Source organism: Hemitrygon akajei, unplaced genomic scaffold (genome assembly GCF_048418815.1).
Source record: "Hemitrygon akajei unplaced genomic scaffold, sHemAka1.3 Scf000050, whole genome shotgun sequence".
In the NCBI taxonomy this organism is placed as follows: domain Eukaryota; kingdom Metazoa; phylum Chordata; class Chondrichthyes; order Myliobatiformes; family Dasyatidae; genus Hemitrygon; species Hemitrygon akajei.
In genome coordinates, this window is record NW_027331936.1 from 2,659,713 (window position 1) to 2,677,853 (window position 18,141).

The window sequence follows — 18,141 nt, forward strand, 5'->3', positions numbered from 1 at the left end:
GTACAGAGATGTCAGGGGTATGTGTTTTTACGCAGAGAGTGGCGAGTGCGTGGAATGGGCTGCCAACAACGGTGGTGGAGGCGGATACGATAGGGTCTTTTAAGATACTTTTGCATAGGTACATCGAGCTTTGAAAAATGGAGAGCTATGGGTAAACCTAGTAATTTCTAAGGTAGGGACATGTTCGGCACAACGTTGTGGGCCGAAGAGCCTATATTGTGTTGTAGGTTTTCTATGTTTGTATGAAAGACAATATACCGGAAAGCAGATCAGGAGAAAAACAGACAACTTCGTGGCAATTAATATCCTGAAAACCTGCGGAATGTTCACAGATTTTACCTGTTACTTTTGTTCAAACATAGAATGGATGACAAAATACTGGTAGAATTGTAGCTGGTTTGAGCATATCTTTAAAGTTAAATAGAATGCATCGCACGTCACGGGTATGTGGTGGTCAGGTCATTCACTGGCAGAGGTCAGGTTCCTGCCAAACCGCCCATGTGTGCGCTGGAAAACATTGTTCTTCAAACTGTCCTCAGCCCTCGCTAATTTCCCAGGACACGTTCCCTTTTTGATCACAGGCCTCTGGAATATCGCTGTCGATCTTTTGAATTATTTGGAGGAATAGAAGTGCAGTGTTATTGTAATACATGTCAGCTGGCATTGTCAATTCCATCACTCACACCGCCCGGAATGACGGAATGAACGAAAGAAAAGAATGAACGGATGTTCCCCTTTAATAAAGAAGTGTTCTCCAGTTCACCCGCCAGAACAAACTCCTTCCCTCAATTTCAGAAGCGAATGTGCACGGTCAAATATTACAAAATAAATCGACTTCAATATGCATGCCGACTTTAAAAGTAACACAGATACAAAAAACGTCCTATTTAAATAGCTGAAGCCATGTATCATGGAAATTAACATGGAAAATTCACATCATATTTTGTTTTAAAGTAAATAGATTGCAATATCCCTTGAGGAGTAAAATTAATGACACAGGGACATTGAGTAAAAATAGTTTAACGTTATTATTTTTGCAGTTGGTTTACACTAATGTCCCTGACGTGATCGCCACGCTAATTGCCTCAGTGGAATTGCTCTCTCCTCAATAAAAGTCTGCTAAACCGATCACCAGTCCATCTGAGCAGCTGAAACGCTCCGTACAACTGAACGCTGCTTCTGACGGAATATGGGATATGCGGCGATTTACTACATCGCGGCCATTTTCTATCCCACACTTGTAGCGGTTGGTGTCCCCGGTAAGATGCCGGAGCTGGTTACTTTATGTATGGTGCCGTCGTTACTCTGCTGCGGTATCCGCACTGTTACTGAGCACAGTTTCTACCGTCGTCTGAAACGTGTTTCCGGAATGGAGGATTCAGGCATCTAATGGTTTTATTTCCATTTTCCGTACTTCGATCGAAGTGTTTTCTTCTTCTGTCAATTATGTTGGTGCCGACATTGCCACAGTTTCATAATTTAACCATCCTAGGCTTTCTTAAGTGATGCTGGTCTCTGCTTTTCTAGGTCCGAGTCTCTATCAGTGCAGACTCTTCGACCATATAACAACGTGGGAGTTTATTTAAATGAAGGTCCAGTATATTTCCAACATGTAAGACTGTTCTTCCGTGAGTCAGTAAAGGAGCACTCGTGCTTTATATCTCCATGATGCCACGTTGTCACCGCTACAAACAATCCCTTCAGCTATTTCGCCTCTAATAATAGAAATGGTGTTGTTTACAGGAGCGATCGACTGCTCACCGGTACGTGAGTCGTGGAACTCGGATGCCTCGCTCGAAACTGTGGGAATGTCGCCAATCCACTGACACTCACATCCGTCACTGTCCTCCAGCCGGAGTGCAGCGACCGAGACCGCACACACTGGATTCCCGCTTTCCACTTCCAAACAGACCATAACCTGCATAGCATCGGTAGAATGGGGGCATTCAGGGAGCTGATCAAATTTCTATTTTGTTTCCAAATTTCTTGCAGTTAATTTAACGGCGATTGTGATCCTTTCTCGAGGAAAATGCGGACTCTCCAAATGCATCACCCGTTACCTGGTTGGAATGGCAGCAGCGGATCTAATGGTGGTTATCGTTGTTGCTTTAGTGGAACAAACCAACAATATCCACATGTATTCCAGAACCCTGCTCATCACTCCTGTATGCGCACTGACACTTGTATTTCGGGTTGTAACGAGGGACTGTTCTGTCTGGTTCACGGTCAGTTTTACCTTCGATCGCTTCATCGCAATATGTTGCCGAAAGCTGCGGGAGAGATACTGCACGACAGAACAGCAACGCTGGTGATCGTGACCGTTGTTATAGTGAGCTGCGGGAAATGTGCCCCCTTTTACTTTGCCATTGAACCTTACGTCATCATTGATAACATGCCCTGGCGTTGCGCCCTTACATATAAGTACGCTACTTCACCCGTGTGGAGAGGATACGCATTACTGGACCGTATTTTAACGCCATTGATACCAATAGGCTTAATCCTGGTGTTTAACGGGTTAACCGTAAGGCATATCGTTGTGGCAAATAGAGTCCGCAGAAGGCTTCGGCACAGCAGCGACAATCAGAAAGATGCCGAGGTGGAAAAACGCAGAAAATCGATGATTTTGTTGTTTTCTATATCAGTTAATTTCATATTATTTTCGATGCCCTCTGTAGCCTATTCTCTGAAATGGCAAGCGCAAAACTATTATTACCAGGACAGATATTTGAGTTCCCCGGTATACATCCTACAGCAATTTGGGTTCATGTTTCAAATGCTCAGCATGTGCACCAATACTTGTATCTATACACTAACACAGAGGAAATTCAGAGAGGAGCTGAGGAATGGAATGAAGTATGTGTTTACTTTAAATGGCCATCTGTGTAGATAATGCCCGTGTCTACTGACGATTCAGCGGAGTTTTCAAATAAAGCCGTTTTATAGTGAACAGGCTTGGCAAATATGTCATTAATTCAAACAATCTTATGCCTGGGGTTCCGGAAAATGCAGAATTGGCGGAGTATTGCTGACTTCATACAGTTCAGGTAGGTAGCAATACAAACGTTCAATGCTACTGGCGTGATTGTTATACTTGTTGAAGTATTTTCCAAACTATCACAGACACTCGACTGTCACAAGGGCAGGGATGGCTTCAGGAATTTCCGGGGTTTAGATGTTTCAAAATGGGCAGGTTCGGGTAACAAAGTGGAAAGTGAGTGCGATGGGAAACCAGGGATATTATCGCAGCTGCAGATACGGACGGCAGCAGTGAGACAAACAGAGGTATGTGATCAGCTCACTTGGACTATTCTATACAGCAGCCCCTCTAACAAAAGAAAAAAAACTGCAACGGGAACAGTGAGGAACCGATCAGGAAGCGGGACATGGACATTTGTCATGTTATTGGCACGGGTAACTTAAACTTCCATAATATTCTTTGGAAACTCCCTAAGGAAAAATGTTTCGTTATAGCATAATTTCTCAGTTGTGACCAGGAAGGATTAATGTCACTATAAGAAGACAGGTGGTCTAGCGAACAATTCGTACCGGATCTAATATTAGAAAAGGAAACGGATCAGGTGACAGATCTTTCCGCGGCTCAGCACTACAGAACAACAGGGCACAACTCCCCTCCATTTACCTTGATCAGGGAGCATGGGATCTATTTAATTGGGGATCAGCGAATTATGGTGCGACCTGACAGCAACTTGGGAAGGTAAATTGGGAAATGATGCACTCAGGGAAATGCGCAACAAATATGAGGGGATTTTATTGGGAGTACTGACATAGGGTTCAGTATAGGCTTGTCTCCCTGAAGCAGGGAAAGGATGATAGCGTAAAGTAACTCTGGGTGACAAGAAAGTTGGAACAACTCTTCAAGAGGAAGAAAGAACGATAGTAAAAAATTAGGAAGAAAGAATCAGGTAAGGCTATAACGGGTCAAAATGTAGAAAGGAAAAAATAAACAATCGAGTTAGAAGAGGTAGAAGGGGACTTGAGAAGTTTTTTGCGAATTGCACTGTGAAGAACAGGCGGAGACTGGAGAGAGTCTGGGCAGATCAGAGGACAACTTGTGTCTGGAGTCCCAAAAGGCAGTGCAGCTCCTCACTGAATACATTGATGAATGTGAACACAGCGTAAAACGGCAGACGCTCAGAAAGAGGATTCGGGGGAAACTTCGAAAACATTATGATAGATGATTCCCCGGTGCCAGAAGGGATATAGTCCAGGTAATTTGGGAAAGCGAGAGAAGATATTAGTGAGCTTTTGGACAGAATCTTTGTGTCTTCGCTGGCCACGAAAGTAGAACTGGATGACTTGGGGAGGGGGAATATTATTCATTTGTTAACGAAAGATAATAGGGATACTTCTTGGAATTACAGACCAGGGAGCCTTACATCAGTAGTGGGTAAACTACTGGAGAGGATTATTGAAGAAGGAAATTATGAATATTTAGAGAAATGTTGTCTGGCTACGGAGAGACAACATGGCATGTTGTCCTCTATGAGCCAGATTGAATTATTTGGAAAAAAAATGAAAATAATACCAACAGATGACGCAGGACAGTCGATGTGGGGGCATTAATTCTGGTCAGATGTTGGATCAGTTCCCCATAGTGGACTCATTCAGAAAGTCAGAGGCATGGGATCGAAGGAAACCTGGTTGCGTTGCTTCAGATTTGGCTTCCTAACAGAATGTAGATCATGTAGTAGATAGGGTGACTTCCTGCTGGAAGACAGCGGACAACCGTGTTCCGCACGGAGGGTCGAAATTGTGGTACAAGTTACAACTCTATTTTGGACTCTGCAGTTACAGTGTTCCGCGAAACAGGGCTGAGTGAAATAACCGATTTAACTTGACCACCCAGCAACAGCTGGAAAGTTAATGGAATTAGGGGTGACGATGTAAGCAAATCGCTGAACTATTGACGGCACCGGCACGTTATCTTAACTATCCCGTCATTTACATATTACAGTAACGATGCTAATTTATGGAAATAAGGCCGAAGACGTAAACAGATCGCTCAGCTATTGACTGAACCGCCACGTTATCTAATCTGACCCGTCATTTACATATTACAGGGCAGATGCTACAATGACTTCAAAGCAATCATTTACAGTGGAGCCCTACAACTTAAAAACAGCATTTCAAAGTGTTCAGCAGGTTTTAATAACTAGCCTTCCAAAATTCCAATTCCAAATTCCCAGTTCAAGTACGCATCAATTTATCCTAATGCAAATTTACCTCTGAATCGTGGTTTTATCATATCGAGTGTAGATACGCTCATATTTCGATCTATTTAACCCTGAATCCACATGGCCGGTGTGGAATCCGTGTCTCCCTCTGAAATCAATAATAAATGAAACACACAAAACTACACAAACTAAAAACGCAGCGAAGGCAAAGCAAATATTCGGGCTGACACTTGCCTTCCTTCAAAACCATCGCAGGCTATTGGAGAATACAGAATAAGCAACTTCCAAAGCTTCCATCCATCATCATCTCACATCTGCGCTTCCATCTTCTCATGCTGTAACCATCCATTAACTCAGTCTCCATGCTTCAGTGTGTGCAAGGACAGAGGAATCGAACAGTATCAACGACTTTCTAGATTGGTCGGTGCTGTGAGACACTGAAGCTCTAACCCAGATATCCAGTGAGATACCCAGAGGAAACCACTGCACAGAAACAGGGTCTTCAGCCCGTCCGGTCAGTGAGGAATTATTTAAACTGCCTACTGCCATCGACCTCACCCGGACCGTGGCCATTCATATACCAGTACCTATCCAGTCATCTCTTAAACGTTCACATCGGAATCTCAATAACCATTTACGTAGGCAGCACTGTCTACACTTTGGAGTCCATCTGGGTGAAGAAGCTTCCCCTCCTATTTTCCTTAAACATTTCACATTTCACCCTTCACCCATGATCTCTAGTTGTATTCTCGCCCAACATCAGTGGAGAAAGCCCGCTTGCATTTATACTCTCTATACGCGTCTTAATGTTGTATACCTCTATCTTAATCTCCCCTCAGTCTTCCACCCGCTCGGGAATAAAGTGCTAACATACCTAATCGTTCCTTTTAATTCAAAACATCCTGTCCCGGCAATAGCCTTGTAACTTTGTTCTGTATTCGTTCAAACGTATTTATTTCTGCCCTGTTGGTAGTTGAGCAAAAACACAACATTATTCCAAATTAGGCCTCAATAATTTTTTAAGCAGCATCGACATAACAGCCCAAATCCTGTACTCAGTACTTTCGTCTATGAGGGCCAATGTACGAAAAGCTTTCTAACTGCGCCACAACTTCCATTGAATATGGACCTGCATTCCCAGATTCATTTGTTCTGTCGTACTCCTCAGTGCCCTGTTTCTCAGTGTGTCAGATCAACCCTGGCTGGTCTTCCCAAAGTGCAACATCTGACACTTGTGTATGTGTTACATGCGTCCCGCCATTTTTCAGCCCGTTGTTCAAATTGGTCCAGATCCCGCTTAATGCTCCGTTAGTCTTCCTCACTGAGGAGAAAGAGACTGGGGAATGTAAAGAGACGGTGGCGAGAATCTGAGAAGGACGGGAGGGAGAGAGACGCAGCCGAGATTTTAGGAGAGGAGAAACGGCAGTGGGGGAGAGAAACTGAGCGAGACCGGGTGGGGCGGGGTAGAGGGAGAGACCGAGGGCTTAGAGAAAGACCAGGGGGAGGGAGACCGGGGAACTCGAGAGATCTGGAGTGAGAACAGAAATTTGTGATGTGGAAAAATCAATGTGAGGAGGAAGATTGGAAGAGAACTCGGAAAGGGAGAGCCCAAGACAGCGGTGGGGGGTGTAAGATATGAGTGAAAGCGGGTAGGGAGAGAAATTGGCCGGGGGGAAGGTGGGTTGGGGAGACTGCTGGATACAGAGAGACGCGAAATTAAAATACTTGGGAGGGAAATAGACACTATGGGTTGAGAGAGAGACTGGGATTAGGTCGGAAAGTGTGAGTCAGAGAATACTGTCCATAAATGCACTGAGCGATTAGAGGACTTTTCGTCCTGCAGGGAATTCTGGGATTACAGCGCTTCCATTCTAAAGTCCTTCAGAAACAAGCAACTCGTGTAATCTCGCTGACCTCTCTCACCCCGCCTGCTTAACCACTCTCCTTCCCACACCATATCCTCGATCTCGCTTTCCTAAACTGGTCTTCGCGGTCTTCACCCTTTCTCTCCGTTTCTGTGATCACATCCGGTGGCTCCTGTTACGAACGCCGCAAAGTAATATGATGAAACACACTGAGTCATGTTAGTAACGGGACATTCTGGACAATTTACAAGTGGGTCCTTCTCCCCGGCGCCCCTCTACCCATCTGTCGGCTGTATAACCTGCCCGACCAGAAAGGGAAGCAATGGAGGCTTACCTAAATGACTCTTTCGCGGCGGGCATTATCCGACCCTCATCTTCCCCTGTAGAGGCAGGATTCTTCTTCGTGCGGAAGAAGGACAGCTCCCTGAGCCCCTGCATTGTCTACCGTGGCCTGAACAACATCACCATAAAGAATAAGTCTCCACTGCCCCTTATCACCTCTGCCTTCGAGCCCCTTCACGGAGCCACAATTTTCTCTAAGTTGGACCTGCGGAGTGCCTATCACCTGGTCAGGATAAGGGAGGGAGATGAGTGGGAAAACAGCTTGTAACACCCCTCTTGGTCATTTCGAATACCTGATCATGCCATTCGGCCTCATCAATGCCCCCGCTGTCTTCCAAGCCCTGATAAACTATGTCCTTACGAAATTTATTAACCGTTTCGTTTTCTTTTATTTGGACGACATCTCAATCTTCTCCCGCAGTCTTCAGGAACACACGCACCATGTCCGTCAGGTTCTTCAGAGGCTTTTGGAGAACAAGCTATTCGTTAAGGCAGAGAAGTGCGAGTTTCATGCCCGTTCCGTCAGTTTGCTGGAGTACATCATTGAGGGCGGCCAAGTGAGGGCGGATCCCGAAAAGACCCGGGCGGTGGCCGAGTGGCCAAACCCCACGACGCTTAAGCAACTCCAGCGATTTCTGGGGTTCGCAAACTTCTACCGTCGCTTCATCAGGGATTACAGCCGGGTGGCAGCGCTCCTTACTCGATTCACCTCTCCTGCGACACCTTTAAACTGGACCCCCGAAGCCGTCTCGGCCTTCTCGGAGCTAAAGATGCTTTCACCTCCGCTCCCATCCTGGTCCAACCTGACCCGTCTGGTCAATTCATTGTGGAAGTCGACGCCTCCGACTCTGGGGTGGGAGTGGTCCTCTTTCATCGCTCCAGCCCAGACCAAGAGCTCCATCCCTGCGCCTCCTTCTCTCGCCGCCTAAACCCCGCAGAACGGAACTACGACGTAGGGAACCGGGAGTCACTGGCCGTCAAACTCGCTTTGGAGGAGTGGAGACGCTGACTGGAGGGAACGGAACATCCATTCATCGTCTGGACGGAACACCGGAACCTCGCATACATCCAAACCGCTAAACGCCTGACCTCCCGCCAAGCCATTTGAGCATTACTTTTTGGCCGTTTCAGATTCACACTCGCCTATCGTCCAGGTCCAAGAACGGGAAGCCCGAAGCTCTCTCTCGTCAATCTTCTCCGAGTAGGGCCTTCCGAACCCCGAGACCATCCTTCCACCATCCGGTGTGGTGGCTGCCCTCACCTGGGAGATGGAATCCATAGTCAGCGAGTCGCAACGGACTCATCCTGACCCAGGGAATGGACCCGCCGGTCGTCTCTTCCTGCCCGACGCTGTTCGGTCTCAGGTTCTCCAGTGGGGGCACTTCTCGTTTCGCCTGCCATCCCGGGATCGATCGAACTCTATCCCTTCTGAAGAGACATTTCTGGTGGCCCTTCACGATAGATAGATAGATAGATAGATAGAAAGATAGATAGATAGATAGATAGATAGATAGATAGATAGATAGATAGATAGATAGATAGATAGATAGATAGATAGATAGATAGATAGATAGATAGATAGATAGATAGATAGATAGATAGATACTTTATTCATCCCCATGGGGAAATTCAACCTTTTTTCCAATGTCCCATACACTTGGTGTAGCAAAAACTAATTACATACAATACTTAACTCAGTAAGAACTAACTCGAAAAGCATTAATAATAGCTTTAAAAAGTTCTTAAGTCCTGGCAGTTGAATTGTAAAGCCTAATGGCATTGGGGAGTATTGACCTCTTCATCCTGTCTGAGAAGCATTGCATCGATAGTAACCTGTCGCTGAAACTGCTTCTCTGTCTCTGGATGGTGCTATGTAGAGGATGTTCAGGGATTTCCATAATTGACCGTAGCCTACTCAGCGCCCTTCGCTCAGCCACCGATGTTAAACTCTCCAGTACTTTTCCCACGACAGAGCCCGCCTTCCTTACCAGCTTATTAAGACGTGAGGCGTCCCTCTTCTTAATGCTTCCTCCCCAACACGCCACCACAAAGAAGAGGGCGCTCTCCACAACTGACCTATAGAACATCTTCAGCATCTCACTGCAGACATTGAATGATGCCAACCTTCTAAGGAAGTACAGTCGACTCTGTGCCTTCCTGCACAAGGCATCTGTGTTGGCAGTCCAGTCTAGCTTCTCGTCTAACTGTACTCCCAGATACTTGTAGGTCTTAACCTGCTCCACACATTCTCCATTAATGATCACTGGCTCCATATGAGGCCTAGATCTCCTAAAGTCCACCACCATCTCCTTGGTCTTGGTGATATTGAGACGCAGGTAGTTTGAGTTGCACCATATCACAAAGTCCTGTATCAGTTTCCTATACTCCTCCTCCTGTCCATTCCTTACACACCCCACTATGGCCGTGTCATCAGCGAACTTCTGCACATGGCAGGACTCCGAGTTATATTGGAAGTCTGATGTGTACAGGGTGAACAGGACCGGAGAGAGTACGGTTCCCTGCGGCGCTCCTGTGCTGCTGACCACCGTGTCAGACCTACAGTCTCCCAACCGCACATACTGAGGTCTATCTGTCAAGTAGTCCACTATCCAATCCACCATGTGAGAGTCTACTCCCATATCCGTTAGTTTGTGCCTTACGATCTTGGGCTGGATGGTGTTAAAGGCACTAGAGAAGTCAAGGAATGTGATCCTCACAGCACAACTGACCCCATCTAGGTGAGAGAGTGATTTGTGCAGCAAATACGTGATAGCATCCTCCACTCCCACCTTCTCCTTATACGCAAACTGAAGCGGATCCCGGGCGTGCCTGGTTTGTGGCCTCAGATTCTGTATTATCAGCCGCTCCATGGTCTTCATCACGTGCGACGTCAAGGCAACAGGTCTGAAGTCATTCAACTCCTTTGGTTGTGGTTTCTTCGGACCGGGACAATACAGGATGTTTTCCACTGTCTGGGTACTCTTCTCTGATCTAGGCTCATGTTGAAGATGCGTTGTAGTGGTTCTCCCAGCTCAGTCGCACAGACCCTCAGTAATCGTGGGGAAACTCCATCCGGTCCAGCCGCCTTGCTGGTACAGATCTTCCTCAGTTGACCTTCCACCTGTGCAACCGTAATCCTGGGCGTGGGCAAGGTCTCCTGTGAGTGGCTATTTTCCTGTGAGGGAAGTAAGCCTGGTGTGGAGTTCTGCGGTGAGGATGAGATTGTGCTGTCGAACCTATTGAAGAAGTTATTCAGCTGGTTCGCTTTCTCCACATCTCCACTTATGTTTGCCCCCCGCTTTGCACCGCATCTGGTGATGATCTTCATCCCATCCCACACCTCCTTCATGCTTTTTTTCTGCAGCTTTTGTTCTAGCTTCCTCCTATACTGCTCCTTTGCCCCCCTTACCTGTACTCTGAGTTCCTTCTGAACTCTTTTAAGCTCCAACCGATCACCATCTTTAAAGGCCCTCTTCTTCATGTTTATTTTAACCCCAGCTGTTGGAAAACACGTCAGCCTTGTGTGATATTAAATAGTTCGTGTGATGGAGCGAGTATAAATGAATGAGCGTGGAGATTCGTCAGCTCAAAGTTTCTCCAGCCAGATCGCGGACAGCTAGAAGACAGGGTGAATCTCAGACAGCATGCGTGAAACCTTTTACCGTGTGAGGAAGATATGGTACTTGGTCATTGCCGTGATCGGTGTTCCTGGTAAGAACACAAGCAAATTAACATTTTAAGTATTGTGTGCGCGGTCCGTGGACTCGTTCAGTGACCGACAGCGCTGCGATGTCGGAGTGTCAGAGAGTGCGGTGTTCACATTGCGACCAATCTCTGCGTTCGTTCAGAAGTTCCCTTCCTTTTTAATTCATGGCTTCTGCTGGAAGTAAACCGGCAGCTGAAGCGGCCGTAGAGAGGAAGATCGGGTAGATGGATTCATTTTGTAGATTCATAGCAGGCAGTTGTGATTTATCAATGCAAAGCCGCTGTCAAGTAAACCCAGATAATCCAGCGCGCTGGCCACCTTTACGGCTATTTGCTTTTATACCGTTTCATTAGAGCAACGTGCTTTAAATTCAAAATTCAAGGTATTGCGCTCCTATTAAAGAAATACTTGCAAATTTGAAGGGAGCGCGGGAAGCGAACGGACTTTGAAATTCAGGGGAGCGTGGTCGATTTCATTTGTAAGTCAGACTCCGAATATAAGTCAAGTAAGGACCTGTGTGCGTGTTTTGTGCCAGGGTTTATTACCACGCCCTGTTATCCGTGAAGTAAAACAGGAGTTAAGAGCAAGCCCAGCGGTGTCCGTTAGGGGTCAGATGGGGTAAGGTGCACGCGATACTCCGTTCTTGTACAATATGCTTCGGAACATTTAGAGTAATGCTGAAGTAATTCGGAGCGGCCCCAAAGGAGACAGATCTTTTGGAGTACCTACACTGTCGTTGATTACATAAGCACTAGCTTATGAAGTGAAAATACTTTAAAGTTCAGCGGGTCAAGCATAAACCTCAAAAACGAAAATTGAAACTTTCTGATCGGATTCGTTGAGAGCGTGTGAAGGAGCCCCGGCCAAGGGTAGTTGCGGATTTTAAAAGAAGCCATCCAAGCGGAGGTGGGGGTGGGGGGGTGGGGGTGCTGTGTGCGGGTGATAAACGGGAGTCAAGAAGGAGACGCAGGCATTGGAACGGTGGAAATGAATTTGCTTTGAACTTTGTGGATGGACAGAGGTGGAGGGAGCGGGACTTCGCTGCACAGTGAGAGTGCCAGGACATAGGTGACAGGAACGCGGTAATCAGCATCGCTGAGAAAGTTGCCGAGGTACCCAGGTTTTCACATTAGTCCAAAACCTGACGGGGGGAGATTTATATTGATTTCTCTCAAGCGTTCTCGGCGATCCGTTGATAACGCCTCCTTCCCAAACCCTGTTCCTTTTCCAGTATCGAGTACCTTCTCCGTTCACCCCGCATACATTCGTGAGAGGGATCTGAGATTCCCGCATTACTCCTTTTAAACCCACAGAAATGAGTTGTCTGCACAGTTTGATTGTTCTCAATTTCCAGCTTGTCTCTGCCCTGAGACCCACTGATCGGTGAGCCAGTAATTCACTCATTCTGTTTGCTGTTCCCCAAGTGAATTTAGTGGCGATTGTGATCCTGTCCCGGGGAAAGTGCGGCCTCTCCACCTGCACCACTCGCTATCTGGTGGCCATGGCAACGGCGGATCTCCTAACCATCATCTTTGATGTCATACTGTGGCGGCTCAGTTATTACTACTTCCCCGGGACTTTCCTGGACATCACCCCCGTGTGCAGTGTGATCGGTGCCCTGGGACAGGCAGCCACTGACTGCTCTGTCTGGTTCACCGTCATGTTTTCATTTGATCGGTTTGTCGCCATCTGTTGTCAGAAGCGGAAAGCGAAGTATTGCACCGGGAAAACTGCGGCTGTGGTTCTGACAACAACCGGCGTCCTGATCTGTGTTAAAAATGTGCCCGACTTCTTCATATATCACTCAGTGAAAGTGATTGACAATATACCCTGGGACTGTATTATAAAGCCGGGCTACTATACGGATCCCGGGTGGGTGGGATATGACTGGTTTGCCACAGTTCTAACGCCATTACTCCCTTTCCTGTTAATACTACTGTTCAACGCTCTGACAGTCAGATATATTTTAGTGAACAGTCGCGTTCGTAAGGGTCTGAGGGGTCTGAACCAGGCGGAGAACCGCAGTGACCCGGAGATGCAGAGCAGGAGGAGGTCTGTGATCTTACTTCTCACCATCTCCGGGAGCTTCATCATCCTGTGGTCGGTGTATGTTGCCGAATTCCTTTATTACATCATTGCCGGGTTGGATCCATATAATTACAACGATTCGGAATACATACTTCAACACGCTGGAATCATGCTGATGATATTAAGTTGCTGCACAAACACGTTTATTTATGGGGTAACTCAGTCCAAGTTCAGAGAGCAGTTCATTAGCGCAGCGAAATACCCGCTCACTTCAATTATTCAACTGATTAATGAACAGAATTTCTAAGATCTTCTCAGAGGCGGTCGCCGTGTTTTCATCTTGTTACTATGGAACTGACGGTCACCATAAACACAATCTCTCACAGTCTGGTACTTAGCACAGTTGCTGTATTTTACACTCCGGGTTTATCAGAGCCGCAGACACCAGTTTCACTCCTGAATCTCCCAGTCCATTCTTTCCGAATCTAAACACAAACAGACAAATTGAAGAACAAAGTGATTCAAACCGTACATCGGAGGGAATTTCTCTCATTCGGATAGTTCAAGAACGTTAAGCACTTCAGTAAATCACTATTCGGAGTTCCCATCACTCTCAATGTCCCTCACTGTCCATATCCAGGTTATTCACCGAATGCAGCAATTTAGTCGGCAAATGTGATTTTGTAAACTCCTCATGTTCTGTCTCATTTCCCGATGGTTACAAAAGTGTTCCTGATGTGAAATGGTCAAAAGGGCAGGCCCACAGTGAGGAAGATTTATGAATGTGGAACTGTCGATGAGAAAAGACTACATCTGAGGAAAAGATAGGGGAAGACAGAACAAGAACGTGGGACGGAAATGCGGACAAGATATTCCACATGAGGATAGGAGATGGGGAAGAGAGATCCCACAGGAGAAACGGGATGGGGAAGAGAGATCCCAAAGCAGGAAGGGGGAAGTGGAAGAGAGACCACAGAGGAGCAAGGGGATGGGGAAAAGAGATCCCGCAGGATGAAGGGGGATGGGGAAGAGCGGTCCCACAGCAGTAAACCGATGGGAGAAGTTAATCCAACAGACCGGATGACGCAGAAACCGATTTTTCTGGAGGGGTGGGTGTGACTTAAGTCCCACAATCGGGAGAGGAGATGCGCGCATGGGTTCTGGGTATCTCGTAGTGAGCACAGTCACACAGGTGGACTGATGGTGATAGTCACACATGGGGAAGGGCAGGAGAGTACAATCTCACAATGCTATTTCTTTCCTTCTCACTGGGACAGTTTGCTGACGGTCTCTTGTCCCTCACCGGGAAGGGAGTGTGAATCTCTGACCCACCTGCTGCAGTCAGTGTCGGTCTGGGTGTCAGTAACAGTGAGAAAGAATATTGTCAATGGAAGTGTCACAGGCAGTGAGAAACACGGTAATTCCTGTGATTTACTACCATTAAACCAATGGCCGTTGTTCACTGATCTGATGAAGTCTCCAACATCCCTTCACAAGGAACCACAGAACCCTCCCGCCTTGGAGATTTACTGATCGATCCCCTGGGCATTTGTCACAATTCTTCTTAATCTGATTTTCTACAGTTTTATCCAAATTCCTTTACATTGAACCAACACAATGGAACGGTTTCACAGTTCAAAGGAAGAGACAAGTCAAGTTACCTCAACTCCTGGCACTTGTGCAGCCCGGGTCCCAGCCGCAGGATTCCTTCACACTGAATGAGGCAGTGTCCCAGGTCGAAATGTTATATTGTATCACAGAGTCCGATGACATGAGACAGGACCGCGCAGTCAATCGGAGTCAGTGTCATTCCACTGAATGAAAGTGTTTCCACAGATCCCAGTGCGGCCTGAGCCAGTCCACGATTCTGAGACTCAAACAGGTAGTGCAATGTGTTCAGGAGGCTCCTTTTACCAGCTTCACTCCTCATGTTTCCACTCCGGCGTTTAACCTCCTCCTTCACCCAGTCAATCACCCGGCAGGGTTAAAAAGTACCAGCAGATTCACCTGGAGTCTGAGTCTTCCGTTATAAACTCTATTTTATTAGTAACTACGTGAATAAAGTGATATAGAAGGAAATAAAGTAAACAGGTTAGCAGAGTTTATATGTGCGCATACCTATCTATATATATATGTGTGTGTGTGTGTGTGTGTGTGTGTGTGTGTGTGTGTGTGTGTGTGTGTTTGTGTGTGTGTGTGTGTTTGTGTGTGTGAGTGTGTGTGTGTGTGCGTGTGTGTGTGCGTGTGTGTGTGTGTGTGTGTTTGTGTGTGTGTGTGTGCGTGTTTGTGTGTGTGTGTGTGTGCGTGTGTGTGTGTGTGTTTGTGTGTGTGTGTGTGTGTTTGTGTGTGTGAGTGTGTGTGTGTGAGTGTGTGTGTGTGTTTGTGTGTGTGTGTGTGTGTGTGTTTGTGTGTGTGAGTGTTTGTGTGTGTGAGTGTGTGTGTGTGTGTGTGTGTGTGTGTGTGTGTGTGTGTGTGTGTGCCCAAGCTTCCCCAGCTCAGGTGATTGGGTGATACAGTCTCACGGTGGGATGGTAAGTAATCAGTTCAGTTCTGGAATTTGGTTTGAGTAGAGTTGGAGAGAGAGAGTTAGAGTGTTGGTTTATCTTCCAGTGCCGATGCCGATCCTCCAAGTCATCCTCCTTGCTTCCGAAACCTATTTAAAAGTCACCAACTTGTGACCACAGAAAAGGGGATGCCATCTTCTGTGGTGGATTTATCAACCCCAGACCAGGGTTAAACACACCGGCCGTACTCACTGGTGCAGGGTCGGGGTCATGATAACGTTTGATCATTTTTACGTGGACGAGCTTGGTAGCCTTTCATCGCTCAGGGGTCCTAATAACATAATTTAAAGGATCAATTTTCTTAATTATTTCATATGGTCCACTAACTCTCGCTTGAAGGGGGTTGGTAAGGAGAGGGAACAGCATCAGGACCCTTTCTTCAGCACGATATTTCTGCTCCCTCGCTCTTCTGTCATACCTCTGTTTCATGTTTATCTGAGAGTGCTGTAAATTCTGCTTCACAAGGTCACAAGCCTTGTTAAGTCTGTCTCTGAATTCGGAAACGTAACTGAGCCCGCTCCTACTCACATTCTGATCTGATCAATGCTCTCTGAGTAGGGTCAAAGGTGACATAATGTGCTTAGCTCTCAATTCTTTAACTACCCCCTGGAATGTTTTCGAAGTAAAGTTACTTCAGATTGGATTTCTTTAGGTAGACATACCAGTGTGAAAAGTTTGATAAGTGCTTTTACCACAGTCTTGGCCTTGACGGTCCCGAGAGGCACAGCTTCATGGAACCTAGACATCGCACACATGATGGTTAACACACACTCATAACCAGCTGCAGTCCTTGGCAATGGGCCAACACAATCCACTATGACCCTAGAAAAAGGTTCACCAAAAGCAGGTGTTGGTCTAAGTGGTGCCGCTGGGATCACCTGATCAGGTTTTCCCGCAGCCTGACAGGTATGGCAAGTCCTGCAAATGTTCACAACATGCTTCCTTAAATTAGGCCAGTCGGATTCCTTCATAATGCTGTTTACTGTCTTCCTCACTCCAAAGTGTCCACCTAAAGGCATGCTATGAGCCATGTTTAAAATCTCAGCCCTGTAGTCTTTCGGGACCCCAACTTGATGTTCAATGGCCCAATTCTCACTTGCAGGCACAGTAGGTGATCTCCGCTTTCTCAGTAACACCCCATCCTTAAGATAATATCCTACTGACTCTCTCTGAACCTCCTCTCCTGTGAGAGCTGTCTCCCTTAACGCAGCAATTTCAGAATCTCGACTTTGTTCCGCTAAAAATTCATCCCAGGACAAGGACAAACCTTTCTCCTCCTCCTTACTACCCACATTCTGATGCAATGTGGAAGGCAGAAAAGTCTCTGACAAAATTCTCATAAATTAAACCACTGTCAGACCAAGGAGATGGTGGTGGAATTTAGGAGGTCTAGGCCCCATATGGAGCCAGTGATCATTAATGGAGAACGTGTGGAGCAGGTTAAGACCTACAAGTATCTGGGAGTACAGTTAGACGAGAAGCTTGACTGGACTGCCAACACAGATGCCTTGTGCAGGAAGGCACAGAGTCGAATGTACTTCCTAAGAAGGTTGGCGTTATTCAATGTCTGCAGTGAGATGCTGAAGATGTTCTATAGGTCAGTTGCGGAGAGCGCCCTCTTCTTTGTGGTGGCATGTTGGGGAGGAAGCATTAAGAAGAGGGACGCCTCACGTCTTAATAAGCTGGTAAGGAAGGCGGGCTCTGTCGTGGGCAAAGGACTGGAGAGTTTAACATCGGTAGCTGAGCGAAGGGCGCTGAGTAGGCTACGGTCAATAATGGATAACTCTGAACATCCTCTACATAGCACCATCCAGAGACAGAGAAGCAGTTTCAGCGACAGGTTACTGTCGATGCAATGCTCCTCAGACAGGATGAAGAGGTCAATACTCCCCAATGCCATTAGGCTTTACAATTCTACCTCCAGGACTTAAGAACTTTTTAAAAGCTATTAAATGCTTTTTGAGACGGTGATTTAGATGCATATCATATTTTTTTACTGAGTTAAGTATTGTATGTAATTAGTTTTGCTACAGCAAGTGTATGGGACACTGGAAAAAAGTTGAATTTCCCCATGGGGATGAATAAAGTATCTATCTATCTATCTATCTATCTATCTATCTATCTATCTATCTATCTATCTATCTATCTATCTATCTATCTATCTAATTGCATCAGCAGCTTTTTTAGACAGGGTTCGGGCTACTGCGCATGTGAGGTTCACATCAGTATCTGTGCGTGTGTCGTCAGACACAAGCTTGCTTGTTAGCTGTATTGTTGAATAAACTTCACCCTGGATAGGTGCCAACCTAATATTTACCAAACCCAGCAACATTACTAAGCTTACGAAGATCATGTTTACATTATGAAAATTCCCAAACAACCCATCCATTCCGATCTTTCGACTTTCAGCTTTACTCGTCTCCATAGTAACCCAGTCAGGT

At 46.4% G+C, this 18,141-nt stretch overlaps 2 protein-coding genes across 2 annotated transcripts in view; one reads left to right on the plus strand and one right to left on the minus strand.

The window, feature by feature from the left end:
* The window catches only part of LOC140721129 (NACHT, LRR and PYD domains-containing protein 3-like), a 752,838-nt gene that overhangs the window by 728,508 nt on the left and 6,189 nt on the right, over positions 1–18,141 (minus strand). The gene's annotated exons all lie outside the window — the stretch shown is intronic.
* LOC140721091 (uncharacterized) lies at positions 3,687–8,331 on the plus strand. Its single transcript, XM_073035956.1, has 2 exons — positions 3,687–3,715; positions 7,824–8,331. The coding sequence occupies exons 1-2, from the start codon at positions 3,687–3,689 to the stop codon at positions 8,329–8,331; spliced, it is 537 nt and encodes a 178-aa protein (XP_072892057.1).